Source organism: Salvelinus fontinalis, chromosome 33, assembly GCF_029448725.1.
Source record: "Salvelinus fontinalis isolate EN_2023a chromosome 33, ASM2944872v1, whole genome shotgun sequence".
NCBI lineage: Eukaryota > Metazoa > Chordata > Actinopteri > Salmoniformes > Salmonidae > Salvelinus > Salvelinus fontinalis.
In genome coordinates, this window is record NC_074697.1 from 15,682,987 (window position 1) to 15,702,295 (window position 19,309).

The following is a 19,309-nucleotide window of genomic DNA, read 5'->3' on the forward strand; positions in this document are numbered from 1 at the left end:
AATACAGCTGGCAGTCTATTCATCTGGTATAAACCCTTCAACGTGTCTATAGTCAGGAAATGCTTTGCCTCTTGTTCTAACTCCACTTGCTGGTAGGTCTGTTGTAAGGTCTAACTTTGTGAACTGTTTTACCTCAGGCTAAAGTAGGAAACGAGTCCTGGGTGTTTGGTAAGGCGTACTTGTCCACATCTGACTCCCCTGTTTGTCTTTGGAACGCAAACTATTGGTGCTGCTCGTTCACAGTATTCTATGGGTGTGATCACTCCTTGTTTTTTCTAGCTCTGTAAGCTGCTTGTCTACTGCCTCTCTGAGTGCATAAGGCACGGGTTTAGCCTCACAGGTCTAGCCTCACAGGTCTAGCCTTACAGGTCTAGCCTCACAGGTCTAGCCATACAGGTCTAGCCTCACAGGTCTAGCCATACAGGTCTAGCCATACAGGTCTAGCCATACATGTCTAGCCATACAGGTCTAGCCATACAGGTCTAGCCTCACAGGTCTAGCCTCACAGGTCTAGCCTTACAGGTCTAGCCTCACAGGTCTAGCCTCACAGGTCTAGCCTTACAGGTCTAGCCATACAGGTCTAGCCATACAGGTCTAGCCTTACAGGTCTAGCCATACAGGTCTAGCCTCACAGGTCTAGCCTCACAGGTCTAGCCTCACAGGTCTAGCCTCACAGGTCTAGCCATACAGGTCTAGCCTCACAGGTCTAGCCTCACAGGTCTAGCCTCACAGGTCTAGCCATACAGGTCTAGCCTCACAGGTCTAGCCTCACAGGTCTAGCCATACAGGTCTAGCCTCACAGGTCTAGCCTTACAGGTCTAGCCTCACAGGTCTAGCCTCACAGGTCTAGCCTCACAGGTCTAGCCTCACAGGTCTAGCCTCACAGGTCTAGCCTCACAGGTCTAGCCTTACAGGTCTAGCCATACAGGTCTAGCCTCACAGGTCTAGCCTTACAGGTATAGCCTCACAGGTCTAGCCTCACAGGTCTAGCCTCACAGGTCTAGCCTTACAGGTCTAGCCATACAGGTCTAGCCTCACAGGTCTAGCCTTACAGGTATAGCCATACAGGGCTAGCCTCACAGGTCTAGCCTCACAGGTCTAGTCTCACAGGTCTAGCCATACAGGTCTAGCCTCACAGGTCTAGCCATACAGGTCTAGCCTCACAGGTCTAGCCTCACAGGTCTAGCCATACAGGTCTAGCCTCACAGGTCTAGCCTCACAGGTCTAGCCATACAGGTCTAGCCTTACAGGTCTAGCCTTACAGGTCTAGCCTCACAGGTCTAGCCTCACAGGTCTAGCCTCACAGGTCTAGCCATACAGGTCTAGCCATACAGGTCTAGCCATACATGTCTAGCCATACAGGTCTAGCCATACAGGTCTAGCCTTACAGGTCTAGCCTTACAGGTCTAGCCATACAGGTCTAGCCTTACAGGTCTAGCCATACAAGTCTAGCCATACATGTCTAGCCATACAGGTCTAGCCATACAGGTCTAGCCATACAGGTCTAGCCTTACAGGTCTAGCCATACAGGTCTAGCCTTACAGGTCTAGCCATACAGGTCTAGCCATACAGGTCTAGCCTTACAGGTCTAGCCATACAGGTCTAGCCTTACAGGTCTAGCCTTACAGGTCTAGCCTTACAAAACGTAGTCTTTAACTCCCTTTACCACACCAATGTTCACCACTAAACACCTCAGCATATTTATCGCACAGCTGCGCAACTGTGTCTGACACATGGTTCACTCTTCACCAATCTAATATGAGGTGCTGAATCCAATAATATGAAGTGCTGAATCCAATAATATGAGGTGCTGAATCCAATAATATGAGGTGCTGAATCCAATAATATGAGGTGCTGAATCCAATAATATGAAGTGCTGAATCCAATAATATGAGGTGCTGAATCCAATAATATGAGGTGCTGAATCCAATAATATGAGGTGCTGAATCCAATAATATGAGGTGCTGAATCCAATAATATGAGGTGCTGAATCCAATAATATGAGGTGCTGAATCCAATAATATGAAGTGCTGAATCCAATAATATGAGGTGCTGAATCCAATAATATGAGGTGCTGAATCCAATAATATGAGGTGCTGAATCCAATAATATGAGGTGCTGAATCCAATAATATGAGGTGCTGAATCCAATAATATGAGGTGCTGAATCCAATAATATGAGGTGCTGAATCCAATAATATGAAGTGCTGAATCCAATAATATGAGGTGCTGAATCCAATAATATGAGGTGCTGAATCCAATAATATGAGGTGCTGAATCCAATAATATGAGGTGCTGAATCCAATAATATGAGGTGCTGAATCCAATAATATGAGGTGCTGAATCCAATAATATGAGGTGCTGAATCCAATAATATGAGGTGCTGAATCCAATAATATGAGGTTCTGAATCCAATAATATGAGGTGCTGAATCCAATTCCTCCCCCCTTTAGCGTAGGACTCTCCGCTTTTGACGCTAGTAGAGGTTTCATTTCACTTTAACCTCCAGCTGTCCCAATAAGTGAATCGGCTGAGCTGAGTAACTTCTCAAAACAACATTACATGGTTGCAGTTGATGCTTCTTTAAATCTGCTGTTGTCTCTGAGATAATAGACATGGCAGCCCCATTATCTACCTCCAAGTCCTTTTCTGACTGGTGATTTCTGACTGTGCTGGAGCCTGCAGACCATAGCAGTTCTGCCTCCTCAACTTGATCTGTTAACCCCTTTACTAGATTAGAGTGCACTTTTTGAGAGCGTTGCTTAGAAAATGTGCTGTTCCCCGCAGATACTTTCCCCCTTGCAAGCTCTTTCAAGATGTCTAGTCTTCAGGCACGCTCTGCATTGTAACTCCTTGTAACGGCAGGTCTGCTCTGAATGTCCTGTCCCCAAACAGCGGAAACATGGCTTTGACGTCTCCCCCCTCTGGTCTGACATCCACTGTTTCTCCCTGTCGGATCCAGGTCGATGCCCCTCCCGTTTTGTGGTCAACTGATGTCGATGTCTGCTGGAATTTCTGCATACTCCGGGCTGTGCACTCCAAGTTGTTGACAATGTCCAATACTTTTGCCCGTGTTCAATTCTCCCAGTATGCCACGCTTAACATCTTAACAACCCCTCCCGGGTGGCGCAGTGGTCTAGGGCACGCAGTGCTAGCTGCGCCACCAGAGTCTCTGGGTTCGTGCCCAGGCCGGGCTGGGTTCGCGTCCAGGCTCTGTCGCAGCCGGCCGCAACCGGGAGGTCCGTGGGGCGATGCACAATTGGCATAGCGTCGTCCGGGTTAGGGTGGGTTTGGCCGGTAGGGATATCCTTGTCTCAGTATGTAAAATGTAATGAAATGTAATAAAATGTATGCACTCTACTGTAAGTCGCTCTGGATAAGAGCGTCTGCTAAATGACAAAAAATGTAATGTAAATTTAATCTTGCCACGCAGCTCCTTATTGGCAACTCCATAAACTAGCTGTTCCCTCAGCTGTTCCTCTAGTTCAGCCCCAAACTCACATGTAGCCGCCAGTCCCTTTAGCGATGCTATATACTCAGCTAACGTCTCTCCCGAACAACTGTTTCCTATTCCAAAAAAACATACATGTTCCGTTTTGGAGCATAAAAGTCTCTCAGAGCTGAAATGAGCTAGCCTCTCCCGGCTGCTTCGGCGCTACCAAAATCTTTCAGCAGCGTAAATGTATTTGAACCAACGGCTGATAGAAACACCGCTCTTCTGCGGTCGTCAGCTATCTCGTTGGCCTCCAAAAACTGCAAAAATAATCGCTCCTCATATGTGGTGAAGCTCTCGTTAATCCTCCTGGAAACACAAACCGGTCTCACTACTGAAATGTACCAAAAGCTGTCATTAGCCCACACGTCGTTTCTTCCCAGTTGACCAGCTAATTTACTAACTTTAGTTACTAGCTAACTTTCTAGCTCGTTCACTCGGTTGGTCATCAGGAGTCTGAGGATTCCGTTATCCTCGTCGCCAGTTGTTGCATCCTAAGAATGCTGGGTTCTTTTACGGAATACTCAGAAGCGTACTTATAATAAACGGAACAGATTTATTTAATGTTTAAATTAAGATTCAATTATTTAAAACCGTAACACGTTACAGTCGACCACTCTCTACAGTGTCTTCAGGCGAACTCTCCAACACATTGGAACTCTCGTAATCCAATCACTTCAACGCAAGAACGGAAACCCCATTGTCATTTGTTTATTCAAATAACTCAACCCCCTGCTCACAAATCTCAATGGCTATTTGCAACCGTTTTACGTCTAAACTGATTAACACATAATAGATTTCTCAATACACCAAACGTATCCGTCCACTGTGTCCGTCTTGTGACCACATTTCCTGGTGCCTCCCTGTATACAGATTATTTGACAGGTTTTATTCCAAAATAGTATGAATTTGCCTCCTGAGTGGCGCAGCTGACTAAGACACTGCATCGCTGTGCTTGAGGCATCACTACAGACCCGGGTTCGATCCCAGGCTGTGTTACAGCCGGCCGTGACGGGGAGACCCATGAGACAGCGCACAATTTTCGTACGGGTTAGGTGGAGGGTTTGGCCAGTCAGGATTTCCTTGTCCCATCGCGCTCTAGCGACTCCTTGTGGTGGGCCGGGCACCTGCAAGCTGACTATGGTCGCTATCTGGATGGTGTGTCCTCCGATACATTGGTGCGGCTGGCTTTCCTGGTTAGGCGAGCAGCGGCCTGGCAGGGTCGTGTTTCGGAGGACGCATGGCTCTCAACCTTCGTCTCTCCCGAGTTGATAGAGGAGTTACAGCGATCGGACAAGACTATAACTACCAATTGGATATCTTGCAATTGGGGAGACAAAGGGGTAAAAGTACCCCCCAAAAATGTCAATGGTTTTAGAGATGTGACCATCCAGATCTGTTTACACTAGATTGATATGCAGGAACAATGTGTCCCTGACTAACCCCCCCCCCCCCCCCCCCCCCCCCCCCCCCCCCCCCGCCTCCGGAGGTGGTCGTGAAGATCACATCACAATGCGTCTTTTAATCGTCTACACCTGTCAACAAAATGTGGTCAACAATCAGAATGTAGAGAAGATCAAGAAAAACGATGTATGTTAGAACCAGGTATAAACAGGGCCATGGATGATTGGGCTCATTGCTTCGAGTTGGGAAGAAAAAAATAATGTTTGTCATTGGAATGGCATGCTTTGAGCACTACAGGAAAGTACAATTTGCATGTGAAAAGTGTATGTCAAACGTTGTATTTTTGCTACAGGCCTTTTGTTTCTGTTATCTATACTACGTACTACTTCACTCTCCTGCCCCGTGTAAAGGTTCTAATGCCTCTCTGTAGGTGTATTGACATCCTGGAGTTGTCTGAGCGTCTGGATCTACTGAAGTTTCACTTCCACACTCTGATGCTGTACTGTGCTGTCTGCGCTCTGGGCAACAACCGTGTAGCACACGCCCTCTGCTCACACGTTGACGAATCACAGCTCTTCTATGCCATGGAGAACACCTACCTGCCCGGCCCCCTTCGCAGCGGGTACAGATTTAATTGGTTGATTGATTGATTGTTTTATCTCAGTGTCTTACACATTAGGTGCCCAGCCCAACTGGGCTTACTTTACAAGACACTATTTAAAAAATACTTGTGCACAAAATTAATTTACGATGTAATAATTCTTATTGTCAATCTCTCTGTCTCCAGGTAATATGACCTTTTACCTTTAACCTCTCCCTGTCCAGGTTCTACGACCTGTTGATCTCCATCCACCTGGAGTCAGCCAAGCGGGCACGGTTGGGCACCAACCGGGAGTTCATTGTGCCCATGTCCGCCGAGACGCTGAGCATCACACTGTACCCTGATGCTGAGAAGGCCTCTGACCTACCGGGTGTGGGGTTAACTACCTGTCTTAGACCCAAGCTGCACTTCTCAGCCATCAACTTTGTTGGGACGGATCCCGACCTGTACACTCTCAGCCCTGTCTTCCCTCTTCAGGTAATTCACTTAAATTCAAATCAAATCACTGTATTGTTCCTATTCCGCACAGTGAGTCAGCTTCTTGTGTGGCTTTGTTACATGCAACAAATGAAGGTAAATGAAGGTAAATTAAGGTAAGGGCTCTTTTGTCTGAATCTGGTGTATGTACAGACATTTGTTTAAACCACTGTAGGTCTAAGCCAGTGGTAAACCCCTGTGGTAAACCACTGTGGGTCTAAACCAGTGGTAATCACTAATATTTCTGAGGGAGCCACTTTTGTTAATCAAAATCACTGTGCGAGTCTCCTAACCCATCGGAGAGCGGGGACTTGGGGGTCAAATGGATTCATACATGATATTTAAGTTACTATTAGCTTGGACGATCACGCTACACTACATGTCCAAAAATATGTGGACATCTGCTCGTCGAAAATCATGGGCATTAATATGGAGTTGGTCCCCCCTTTGCTGCTGTAACAGCCTCCACTCTTCTGGGAAGGCTTTCCACTAGATGTTGGAACATTGCTGCTATGACAGCCTCCACTCTTCTGGGAAGGCTTTCCACTAGATGTTGGAACATTGCTGCTATGACAGCCTCCACTCTTCTGGGAAGGCTTCCCACTAGAAGTGGGAACATTGCTGCAGGGACTTGCTTCCATTCAGCCACAAGAGCATTAGTGAGGTCAGGCACTGATGTTGGGTGATTAGGCCTGGCTCGCAGTCGACGTTCCAATTCATCACAACGGTGTTCAATGGGGTTGAGGTCAAGGCTCTGTGCAGGCCAGTCAAGTTCTTCTACACCGATCTTGACAAACCATTTCTGTATGGACCTCGCTTTGTGCACAGGGGTATTGTCATGCTGAAACAGGAAAGGGCCTTCCCCAAACTGTTGCCACAAAGCTGGAAGCACAGAATCGTCTAGAATGTCATTGTATGCTGTAGAGTTAAGATTTCTCTTCACCCGAACTAAGGGGCCCGGACCATGAAAAACAGCCCCAGACCATTGCTCCTCCACCAAACTTTACAGTTGGCACTATGCATTCGGGCAGGTAGCGTTTTCCTGGCATACGTCAATCCCAGATTCGTCCATCGGACTGCCAGATAGTGAAGTGTGAATCATCACTCCAGAGAACGTGTTTCTACTGCTCCAGAGTCCAATGGTGGCGAGCTTTACACCACTCCAGCCGACGCTTGGCATTGCACATGGTGATCTTAGGCTTGTGTGCGGCTGCTCGGCCACGGTAACCCATTTCATGAAGCTCCCATTGAACAGTTCTTGTGCTGACTTTGCTTTCAGAGGCAGCTTGGTAGTGACTATTTTACGCACTACGCGCTTCAGCAGTCTCGTTCTGTGAGCTTGTGCAGTCTACTACTTTGTGGATTAGCCGTTGTTGCTCCTAGACGTTTCCACTTCACAATAACAGCATTTACAGTTGACCCGGGGCAGCTCCAACAGGGCATAAATTTGACAAACATTGAAATTCACTGCGCTCTTCCGTAAGGCCATTCTATTGCCAATGTTTGTCTATGGAGATCGCATGGCTGTGTGATCGAATTTATACACCTGTCAGCAACGGGTGTGGTTGAAATAACCGAACCCCCTAATTTGAAGGGGTGTCCACATACTGCTGTATTGGGTTCTTTGACTCTATTTCACAATAATATAATTAATCTTTTGAATCTGAACCTATTGACATTATCTCAATAAAAGTAATAGCACAAGATATGTCAAATCAGGTAATGAAAGATTTCCTTCTGGAGGAAGCTTTGGAGTGATTGAAATGCATTGGAAAGGTATTGAAAAGTTCAGGGAAAGTTCAGGGATGATCATCAAACATTCTTTGTGTATGGTTGTTTTGTGGAGAATCAATTCATTGCCCTCAGTTATTCTGTGCAGATTCATCACTCTTCCTTCCAACGAGTCAGCTTGTGTCATAAACAGAAGAAACATACGTGTTTCTGGGAGTCCTAGCTTTCAGGATTGGGGTCATAGTCGGTAATTGCTACAACCGGTAATTGCTACAACCAAATCTAGAGAAGGAAAAATATTTAAAGATGCTCCAGAAGCTGTTTGTCCCGGCTTTTACCGCTCTGTTTGTTCCAGCTTTTACCGCTCTGTTTGTCCCGGCTTTTACCGCGCTGTTTGTTCCAGCTTTTACCGCTCTGTTTGTTCCAGCTTTTACCGCTCTGTTTGTCCCGGCTTTTACCGCGCTGTTTGTTCCAGCTTTTACCGCTCTGTTTGTTCCAGCTTTTACCGCTCTGTTTGTTCCAGCTTTTACCGCTCTGTTTGTTCCAGCTTTTACCGCTCTGTTTGTTCCAGCTTCCACCGCTCTGTTTGTTCCAGCTTTTACCGCTCTGTTTGTTCCAGCTTTTACCGCTCTGTTTGTTCCAGCTTTTACCGCGCTGTTTGTCCCGGCTTTTACCGCTCTGTTTGTTCCAGCTTTTACCGCTCTGTTTGTTCCAGCTTTTACCGCTCTGTTTGTTCCAGCTTTTACCGCTCTGTTTGTTCCAGCTTTTACCGCGCTGTTTGTTCCAGCTTTTACCGCGCTGTTTGTTCCGGCTTTTACCGCTCTGTTTGTTCCAGCTTTTACCGCTCTGTTTGTTCCAGCTTTTACCGCTCTGTTTGTTCCAGCTTTTACCGCTCTGTTTGTCCCGGCTTTTACCGCTCTGTTTGTTCCAGCTTTTACCGCTCTGTTTGTTCCAGCTTTTACCGCTCTGTTTGTCCCGGCTTTTACCGCTGTGTTTGTCCCTATTACCGCTCTGTTTTCCCCGGCTTTTACCGGTCTGTTTGTCCCAGCTTTTACCGCTCTTTTACCGCACATACTAACACCATGATCCCTTTGCTCGTTGTATAATTCCTCCTCGCAACTATCTACGCATTCTCCTTCTCTCCTTCTCTCACCTTTCCCCTTGGCTTGTAGTCTTCAGTGCACAAAACATCAGCTCGCTGTGACCAGGCAAGAAAAACTTTCCAAGCTAAACCTTCATATCATAACTGCTAACCGCTACACACAGCCTACATCATTGTCACCATATTAACGTCATAGTCAACATAGCTACTAGAACTAACGTGTTAGTAAACTGCTACAATCATGCAGTACAGTGTACAGTCAGCAAGCAGTTTAGCAGTCACACCGGCAGGCCCCGGGGGCAATAAATTAATAAAAACCAAAAGCTTACCTTGACTTGGAAGAGTTCCAGTGTTGGATAGCTATAGCCAGCTAGCTAACATATCATCCCTGTTTGTTTGAGCGGGGTGTTTGGGTAGGCTAAACTAGCTAGCTGCATTCAACTAGCTAATTGAAAGTTTTACAAAATACAACCAAATATAGCTAGCTTTCTCTCTATCTCTCTCTTACTTCTCCTTAATTTAGGACGAAATTAATTTGTTCAAAAATGTTCAACTATTGTCTTTATCTCTCTTTGAGTCAATTACTCCTCACATTTTATGCACTGCAGTACTAGCTAGCTGTAGCATATGCTTTCAGTACTAGATTCAAGAGCTCTGATAGGTTGGAGGACATCCTCCAGAAGTTGTCATAATTACCATAATAATTAGACCCGTATTTGGTCACTTTAATCGCTGCATTTTTTTACCCCCTATTCATGTTGTAATTTTTACCGCCCTGTACGGAGCTACTTTCAGATGACTTGTGTGCATCGTAGAGCAAAACCAGTTGGTGTTAAATGTGCCTCAGCTTTCAATGATGTGTTCGTATAAGTTTGTAGCTTTAAACCGTCTGGACAGTCAGTTTTGTGAGAAGAATTGGGATGTCTGCATCAGCGACTTCAGACAACTGTCGTAGTACTAAACAACCAACACCCTCTTGTCCGTGAGTCTCAGCTTTCGATGGTGGAGTTTAGTTAGTTTGGGTTTTACAGACGATTTCGTGACGATTTTCTTGTCCGGATCCGAGTCGTGTCTGGAAAAAAACACTGTCTAGCCGCATTGCTGCTATCGGTGAACTCAGTACAGTCTCACGGAGCATATGCCTCGAAACAGGAAGTCTCTAGCGTAAACACACGGGGGAGCTACTTAATAAAACACGCATCGGGCCTCCCGGGTGGCGCAGTGGTCTAGGGCACTGCATCGCAGTGCTAGCTGCGCCACCAGAGTCTCTGGGTTCACGCTCAGGCTCTGTCGCACCCGGCCACGACCGGGGGGTCCATGGGCGACGCACAATTGGCCTAGCGTCGTCCGGGTTAGGGAGGGTTTGGCCGGTAGGGATATCGTTGTCTCATCGAGCTCCAGCGACTCCTGTGGCGGGCCGGGAACAGGGCGTGCTAACCAAGGGGGCCAGGTACACGGTGTTTCCTCCGACACATTGGTGCGGCTGGCTTCCGGGTTGGAGGCGCACTGTGTTAAGAAGCAGTGCGGCTAGGTTGGGTTGTGCTTCGGAGGACGCATGGCTTTCGACCTTCGTCTCTCCCGAGCCCGTACGGGAGTTGTAGCGATGAGACAAGATAGTAATTACTAGCGATTGGATACCACGAAAATTGGGGAAAAAAAGGGCTAAAATTATTTAAAAAATAATAATAATACAAATAAATAAAAAACACGCGTCAAACAACTTAAGGGGGTTTATTTGCCCCCGTCCAATACACCTAACAATTCAGAGTCAAGTGGAATAAACAGGGTTAGGTGGGTTGATAAAGCAGCTAGTTATTAACTCATTTTAAGTAATGTTCTTTGTAACCCATGCCTCTTCTCACCTGCCCTTTCCTCAGGAACTGAAGACCAAAGCCATCAGCATGTTGACAGAGGCGGTCCTAGATGGTAGCCAGGCTATGAGAGACCCAGTAGGAGGCAGCGTAGAGTTCCACTTCGTCCCCATCCTGAAGCTCATCAGCACTCTCCTCATCATGGGCATCTTCAACGATGAAGACGTTAAACACATCCTCAAGATGATTGACCCAAATGTGTTCGCTGGGAAGAAAGAGGAGGTGGAGGAGGGAGACAAGGCAGAGGATGCTACCGCCAAGGAAGAGGGTGAAGAAGTGAAGGAGAAAGAAGAGGAGGAGGAGGAAGAGGAGGCAGATGATGAAGGAGTAGGGGAGGAGGAAGAAGAGGATGAGGAACTGAAACACCTAAAGAAAGAAGAGGGGGAGGAGGAGGAGGAGGAGGAGGGGGAGAAGGAACACGAGGAGGAAGAGAAGGAGAAAGAGGAAGAGGGGGAGAAAAAAGAGATGACAGAAGAGGAGGAGGCAGCAGCGATAGAGTTGGAGCTAGAGAAGGAAGAGGCGGCTTTGGAGGAGGGACTACTGCAGATGAAACTGCCAGAGTCTGTCAAACTGCAGGTGAGTCTCTTCTGACAGCCATGTGAGTACTAAGGCTGGTCTTAGTGATTTGGAGGCCTCAGTCAGAGGCCCCTGCAATGTCTATTTAACACAATCATGGCTACTGAACGAAGAGTTGTTCAGAGCCTGGTTTTTGTAAAAGTCCAACCGAAAAGACTTGAAATGCTCTTCACTAGTGAAGGTCTTTGCATCACCACATAGGACAGGGATGGGCAATAATGTTGTCTCAAGGGACACATCAGGATTTTGAAATTCAACAGAGAGGGCCTCACAGATTTTTGTTTGTCAAAAGCAATTAGCAGCCCAGAAAAAGGGCAATAGTTTCTTCATGTTTTTATCTGTTTTTACACATTCAAGTTATGGATTAACGATGTGTAAATTCTGGACTAATACCTATATCTGATATTTTCTTTGCAATATCGACCAATACCGCTACATTTTTTTTCTTTCATTTCATACAAACTGTAACCACGTTTCTATGTTCATAAGGCTAATAAGACATTATTTTAAATGACTTTGATATGGGAAAGGTGAGAAATGTACATTAGAAATGTATTGGAATGTTCAGGAAAATATCAGAGAAGATCATCAGGTAATAATTGTATGTGTAGAAAAAAATATCTGCTTTTGTCCCAGGCTCTTTAAACATGTCCTGCGCGGCTTAAGCGCTGTAGAGGGAAGTAGAAGACACGTACTGGTACGTGTTCCTGAGAGTCCGAGCTTTCAGCCGTGGGTCGTAAAAGCTAATAATCCCAAACGTTCAAAAGCTAGAGCCAAATTTATAGAAAGGCAAGAAAGGGGGAACATCAGCGATTACTCACGAGAGGAGGAAGGCCTCAAGCAGGGGTTGAAGAAGGCAAGATAACAAATATGACGTTTTATTAAACTAAATTATGCCAAGTTCACAAGGCTCCCCCCGCTGGTGATGTGAGACAATTGTCTTAGTTGCCTAAATTCGCCACCGCAAATACTTTGCCTCATTTGTCAACATAACTAAAAAAAAGGGCATGCATACAAACAAAACCTACAAAAGATGTATGAAATGTTTCTCACATGCTGGAAATCACAGAGAAGACAATTGTTTATATGAACGAAGTACGCACAACTTCATGCTGCTCTGGACGCAAACTCATAAAGGCCAGTTGTGGTCCCGTGTGGCTCAGTTGGTAGAGCATGGCGCTTGCAACGCCAGGGTTGTGGGTTCATTCCCCACGGGGGGACCAGGGTTCAATTCCCACGGGGGGACCAGGGTGAATATGTATGAACTTTCCAATTTGTAAGTCGCTCTGGATAAGAGCGTCTGCTAAATGACTTAAATGTAATGTAAATGAGTGTTGTTTTGTGAACTGATCTCTCTCTCTCTTCTTTTATCTCTCCCCCCGTCTTTCTTTACCTCCCTCTCAGATGTGTACGCTGCTGCAGTACTTCTGTGACTGTGAACTGAGGCACAGGGTGGAGGCTATCGTGGCGTACTCAGATCAGTTTGTCAACGCCATTCAGACCAATCAGAGGGTTCGCTATAACCTGCTAATGCAGGCCTTCACCATGAGCGCTGCCGAGACCGCACGCAAGACACGAGAGTTCCGCTCCCCACCTCAGGATCAGGTACAACTAGCCTTGTCCAAGCCAGAACGGTCCATAGGGCAGAATCAGGTACAACTAGCCTTGTCCAAGCCAGAGCGGTCCATAGGGCAGGATCAGGTACAACTAGCCTTGTCCAAGCCAGAACGGTCCATAGGACAGGATCAGGTACAACTAGCCTTGTCCAAGCCAGAGCGGTCCATAGGGCAGGATCAGGTACAACTAGCCTTGTCCAAGCCAGAGCGGTCCATAGGGCAGGATCAGGTACAACTAGCCTTGTCCAAGCCAGAGCGGTCCATAGGGCAGGATCAGGTACAACTAGCCTTGTCCAAGCCAGAACGGTCCATAGGGCAGGATCAGGTACAACTAGCCTTGTCCAAGCCAGAACGGTCCATAGGGCAGGTCCAGGTACAACTAGCCTTGTCCAAACCAGAACGGTCCATAGGGAAGAACCAGGTACAACTAGCCTTGTCCAAGCCAGAACGGTCCATAGGGCAGGACCAGGTACAACTAGCCTTGTCCAAGCCAGAACGGTCCATAGGGCAGGACCAGGTACAACTAGCCTTGTCCAAGCCAGAACGGTCCATAGGGCAGGACCAGGTACAACTAGCCTTGTCCAAGCCAGAACGGTCCATAGGGCAGGATCAGGTACAACTAGCCTTGTCCAAGCCAGAACGGTCCATAGGGCAGGACCAGGTACAACTAGCCTTGTCCAAGCCAGAACGGTCCCTAGGGCAGGACCAGGTACAACTAGCCTTGTCTAAGCCAGAACGGTCCCTAGGGCAGGACCAGGTACAACTAGCCTTGTCCAAGCCAGAATGTAGCGTGAGGCAGCTTGATGTACCAGTACACCCTCTGGACAGGACACCAGTATATTTCCTGTTTCTGTAGCTTGAGGCAGCTTTATGTACCAGTACACCCTCTGGACAGGACACCAGTCTATTTCCTGTTTCTGTAGCGTGAGTAGTGCCATCTGATGCTGATGATAGGTAACTGTGTGTGTTCCTTCCTGTCAGGTGATCCTGCTGACCAACTTTAAGCATGGTCCGGAGGAGGAGGAGTGTCCAGTACCGGAGGAGACCAGAGACACACTGACCGACTTCCACACTGACATCCTTATACATTGTGGTCAGTAACCCTAACCCCTGACCCCTAACCCTGACCCTACAGCACATCATAACAACCTTCCGACCCCTGACCCCTAACCCTGACCCTACAGCACATCATAACAACCTCCTGACCCCTGACCCCTAACCCTGACCCTACAGCACATCATAACAACCTTCTGACCCCTGACCCCTAACCCTGACCCACAGCACATCATAATAACCTCCTGACCCCTAACCCCTAACCCTGACCCTACAGCACATCATAACAACCTTCCAACTCCTGACCCCTAACCCTGACCCCTAACCCTAACCCTACAGCACATCATAACAACCGTCTGACACCTGACCCCTGACCCTGACCCTACAGCACATCATAACAACCTCCTGACCCCTGACCCCTAACCCTGAGCCTACAGCACATCATAACAACCTTCTGACCCCTAACCCTACAGCACATCATAACAACCTCCTGACCCCTAACCCTAACCCCTAACCCTGACCCTACAGCACATCATAACAACCTCCTGACCCCTAACCCTGACCCCTAACCCTGACCCCTAACCCTACAGCACATCATAACAACCTCCTGACCCCTAACCCTGACCCCTAACCCTACAGCACATCATAACAACCGTCTGACCCCTGACCCCTAACCCTAACCTTACAGCACATCATAACAACCGTCTGACCCCTGACCCCTAACCCTAACCCTACAGCACATCATAACAACCGTCTGACCCCTGACCCCTAACCCTAACCCTACGGCACATCATAACAACCTTCCAACTCCTGACCCCTAACCCTGACCCCTAACCCTAACCCTACAGCACATCATAACAACCGTCTGACACCTGACCCCTAACCCTGACCCTACAGCACATCATAACAACATTCCGACCCCTGACCCCTAACCCTGACCCCTAACCCTGACCCCACAGCACATCATAACAACCTCCTGACCCCTAACCCTGACCCCTAACCCTGACCCTACAGCACATCATAACAACCTTCCGACCCCTGACCCCTAACCCTGACCCCTAACCCTGACCCTACAGCACATCATAACAACCTTCTGACCCCTAACCCCTGACCCCTAACCCTGACCCACAGCACATCATAACAACCTTCTGACCCCTAACCCCTAACCCTGACCCACATCACATCATAATAACCTTCTGACCCCTAACCCTGACCCCACAGCACATCATAACAACCTCCTGACCCCTGACCCCTAACCCTGACCCTACAGCACATCATAACAACCTTCTGACCCCTAACCCCTGACCCCTAACCCTGACCCACAGCACATCATAACAACCTTCTGACCCCTGGCCCCTGACCCCTAACCCTGACCCACAGCACATCATAATAACCTTCTGACCCCTAACCCCTAACCCTGACCCTACAGCACATCATAACAACCTTCTGACCCCTAACCCCTAACCCTGACCCTACAGCACATCATAACAACCTTCTGACCCCTGGCCCCTGACCCCTAACCCTGACCCACAGCACATCATAATAACCTTCTGACCCCTAACCCCTAACCCTGACCCCACAGCACATCATAACAACCTTCTGACCCCTGACCCTGACCCACAGCACATCATATCAACCTTCTGACCCCTAACCCTGACCCTACAGCACATCATATCAACCTTCTGACCCCTAACCCTGACCCACAGCACATCATATCAACCTTCTGACCCCTAACCCTGACCCTACAGCACATCATAACAACCTTCTGACCCCTGACCCCTAACCCTGACCCTACAGCACATCATAATAACCTCCTGACCCCTAACCCTGACCCTACAGCACATCATAACATCCTTCTGACCCCTGACCCCTAACCCTGACCCACAGCACATCATAACATCCTTCTGACCCCTGACCCCTAACCCTGACCCCACAGCACATCATAACATCCTTCTGACCCCTGACCCCTAACCCTAACCCTACAGCACATCATAACAACCTTCCGACCCCTGACCCCTAACCCTGACCCACATCACATCATAATAACCTTCTGACCCCTAACCCTGACCCACATCACATCATAATAACCTTCTGACCCCTAACCCTGACCCTACAGCACATCATAACAACCTTCCGACCCCTGACCCCTAACCCTGACCCACATCACATCATAATAACCTTCTGACCCCTAACCCTGACCCACATCACATCATAATAACCTTCTGACCCCTAACCCTGACCCTACAGCACATCATAATAACTTTCTGACCCCTGACCCTGACCCACAGCACATCATAATAACCTTCTGACCCCTGACCCCTAACCCTGACCCTACAGCACATCATAACAACCTTCCGACCCCTGACCCCTAACCCTGACCCTACAGCACATCATAATAACCTTCTGACCCCTGACCCCTAACCCTGACCCACAGCACATCATAACAACCTTCTGACCCCTGACCCCTAACCCTGACCCTACAGCACATCATAATAACCTTCTGACCCCTATCCCTGACCCCACAGCACATCATAACAACCTCCTGACCCCTGACCCCTAACCCTGACCCCACAGCACATCATAACAACCTCCTGACCCCTGACCCCTAACCCTGACCCCACAGCACATCATAACATCCTTCTGACCCCTGACCCCTAACCCTGACCCTACAGCACATCATAACAACCTTCTGACCCCTGACCCCTAACCCTGACCCTACAGCACATCATAACAACCTTCTAACCCCTAACCCTGACCCCTAACCCTGACCCACAGCACATCATAACAACCTTCTGACCCCTGACCCCTAACCCAGACCCACAGCACATCATAACAACCTTCTGACCCCTGACCCCTAACCCTGACCCTACAGCACATCATAACAACCTTCTGACCCCTGACCCCTAACCCTGACCCACGGCACATCATAATAACCTCCTGACCCCTAACCCTGACCCTACAGCACATCATAACAACCTTCTGACCCCTGACCCTGACCCTGACCCTACAGCACATCATAACAACCTTCTGACCCCTGACCCTGACCCTACAGCACATCATAACAACCTTCTGACCCCTAACCCCTAACCCTGACCCTACAGCACATCATAACAACCTCCTGACCCCTAACCCTGACCCTGACCCCACAGCACATCATAACAACCTCCTGACCCCTAACCCTGACCCCACAGCACATCATAATAACCTCCTGACCCCTAACCCTGACCCTACAGCACATCATAACAACCTTCTAACCCCTAACCCTGACCCCTAACCCTGACCCTACAGCACATCATAATAACCTTCCGACCCCTAACCCTGACCCTACAGCACATCATAACAACCTTCTGACCCCTAACCCCTAACCCTGACCCACAGCACATCATAATAACCTTCTGACTCCTGACCCCTAACCCTGACCCTACAGCACATCATAATAACCTTCTGACTCCTGACCCCTAACCCTGACCCTACAGCACATCATAATAACCTTCTGACTCCTGACCCCTAACCCTGACCCACATCACATCATAATAACCTTCTGACCCCTAACCCTGACCCTACAGCACATCATAATAACCTTCCGACCCCTAACCCTGACCCTACAGCACATCATAATAACCTTCTGACTCCTGACCCCTAACCCTGACCCTACAGCACATCATAATAACCTTCTAACCCCTGACCCCTGACCCCTAACCCTGACCCTACAGCACATCATAATAACCTTCCAACTCCTGACCCCTAACCCTGACCCTACAGCACATCATAATCACCTTCCGACCCCTAACCCTGACCCTACAGCACATCATAACAACCTCCTGACCCCTAACCCTGACCCTACAGCACATCATAAAAACCTTCCCGACCCCTAACCCTGACCCTACAGCACATCATAACAACCTTCTGACCCCTAACCCTGACCCTACAGCACATCATAATAACCTTCCGACCCCTAACCCTGACCCTACAGCACATCATAACAACCTCCTGACCCCTAACCCTGACCCTACAGCACAGTATAAAAACCTTCCCGACCCCTAACCCTGACCCTACAGCACATCATAACAACCTTCTGACCCCTGACCCCTAACCCTGACCCACACACACACAGAGCTAACTATGCTTACTATGTATCCTCTCCTCCAGGCGTGCACATCGAGGCGGAAGAGGAGGAGGAGGAGGTGGACACCTCTCTGAGAGGGCGCCTTGGCCGGTACGTAACTCTAAGGAGCTGGACCTTTAGCCGAAAGTTTGCCGGTTCGAATCCCAGCACTCTTCTGTCCTCTTCACAAGTGTGTGTGTGTGTGTGTGTGTGTGTGTGTGTGTGTGTGTGTGTGTGTGTGTGTGTGTGTGTGTGTGTGTGTGTGTGTGTGTGTGTGTGTGTGTGTGTGAGAGATGTGTGCTATCTGGGGGTTGACAACTGAAGAGAGCAGAATACACATTTATGTTGTTTGCTGCAACATATGGACAATATAACATTGTATTGTGTTATAACATACTGACAATATAATGTTGTATTGTGTTATAACATACTGACAATATAACATTGTATTGTGTTATAACATATGGACAATATAACATTGTATTGTGTTATAACATATGGACAATATAACATTGTATTGTGTTATAACATACTGACAATATAACATTGTATTGTGTTATAACATATGGACAATATAACATTGTATTGTGTTATAACATATGGACAATATAACATTGTATTGTGTTATAACATACTGACAATATAACATTGTATTGTGTTATAACATACTGACAATATAACATTGTATTGTGTTATAACATACTGACAATATAACATTGTATTGTGTTATAACATATGGACAATATAACATTGTATTGTGTTATAACATATGGACAATATAACATTGTATTGTGTTATAACATACTGACAATATAACATTGTATTGTGTTATAACATATGGACAATATAACATTGTATTGTGTTATAACATATGGACAATATAACATTGTATTGTGTTATAACATACTGACAATATAACATTGTATTGTGTTATAACATACTGACAATATAACATTGTATTGTGTTATAACATATGGACAATATAACGTTGTATTGTGTTATAACATACTGACAATATAACATTGTATTGTGTTATAACATACTGACAATATAACGTTGTATTGTGTTATAACATATGGACAATATAACATTGTATTGTGTTATAACATACTGACAATATAACATTGTATTGTGTTATAACATACTGACAATATAACGTTGTATTGTGTTATAACATACTGACAATATAACATTGTATTGTGTTATAACATACTGACAATATAACGTTGTATTGTGTTATAACATATGGACAATATAACATTGTATTGTGTTATAACATAC

At 47.1% G+C, this 19,309-nt stretch overlaps 1 protein-coding gene across 1 annotated transcript in view; it reads left to right on the forward strand.

Moving 5' to 3' along the window:
* ryr1b (ryanodine receptor 1b (skeletal)) overlaps window positions 1–19,309 on the forward strand; it is a gene marked incomplete in the record, with an annotated part of 337,334 nt that overhangs the window by 148,054 nt on the left and 169,971 nt on the right. The window contains 6 exon segments of the mRNA XM_055895181.1: window positions 5,327–5,518; window positions 5,722–5,974; window positions 10,685–11,254; window positions 12,659–12,859; window positions 13,852–13,963; window positions 18,073–18,139. Coding sequence (XP_055751156.1) covers window positions 5,327–5,518; window positions 5,722–5,974; window positions 10,685–11,254; window positions 12,659–12,859; window positions 13,852–13,963; window positions 18,073–18,139 — 1,395 coding nt within the window.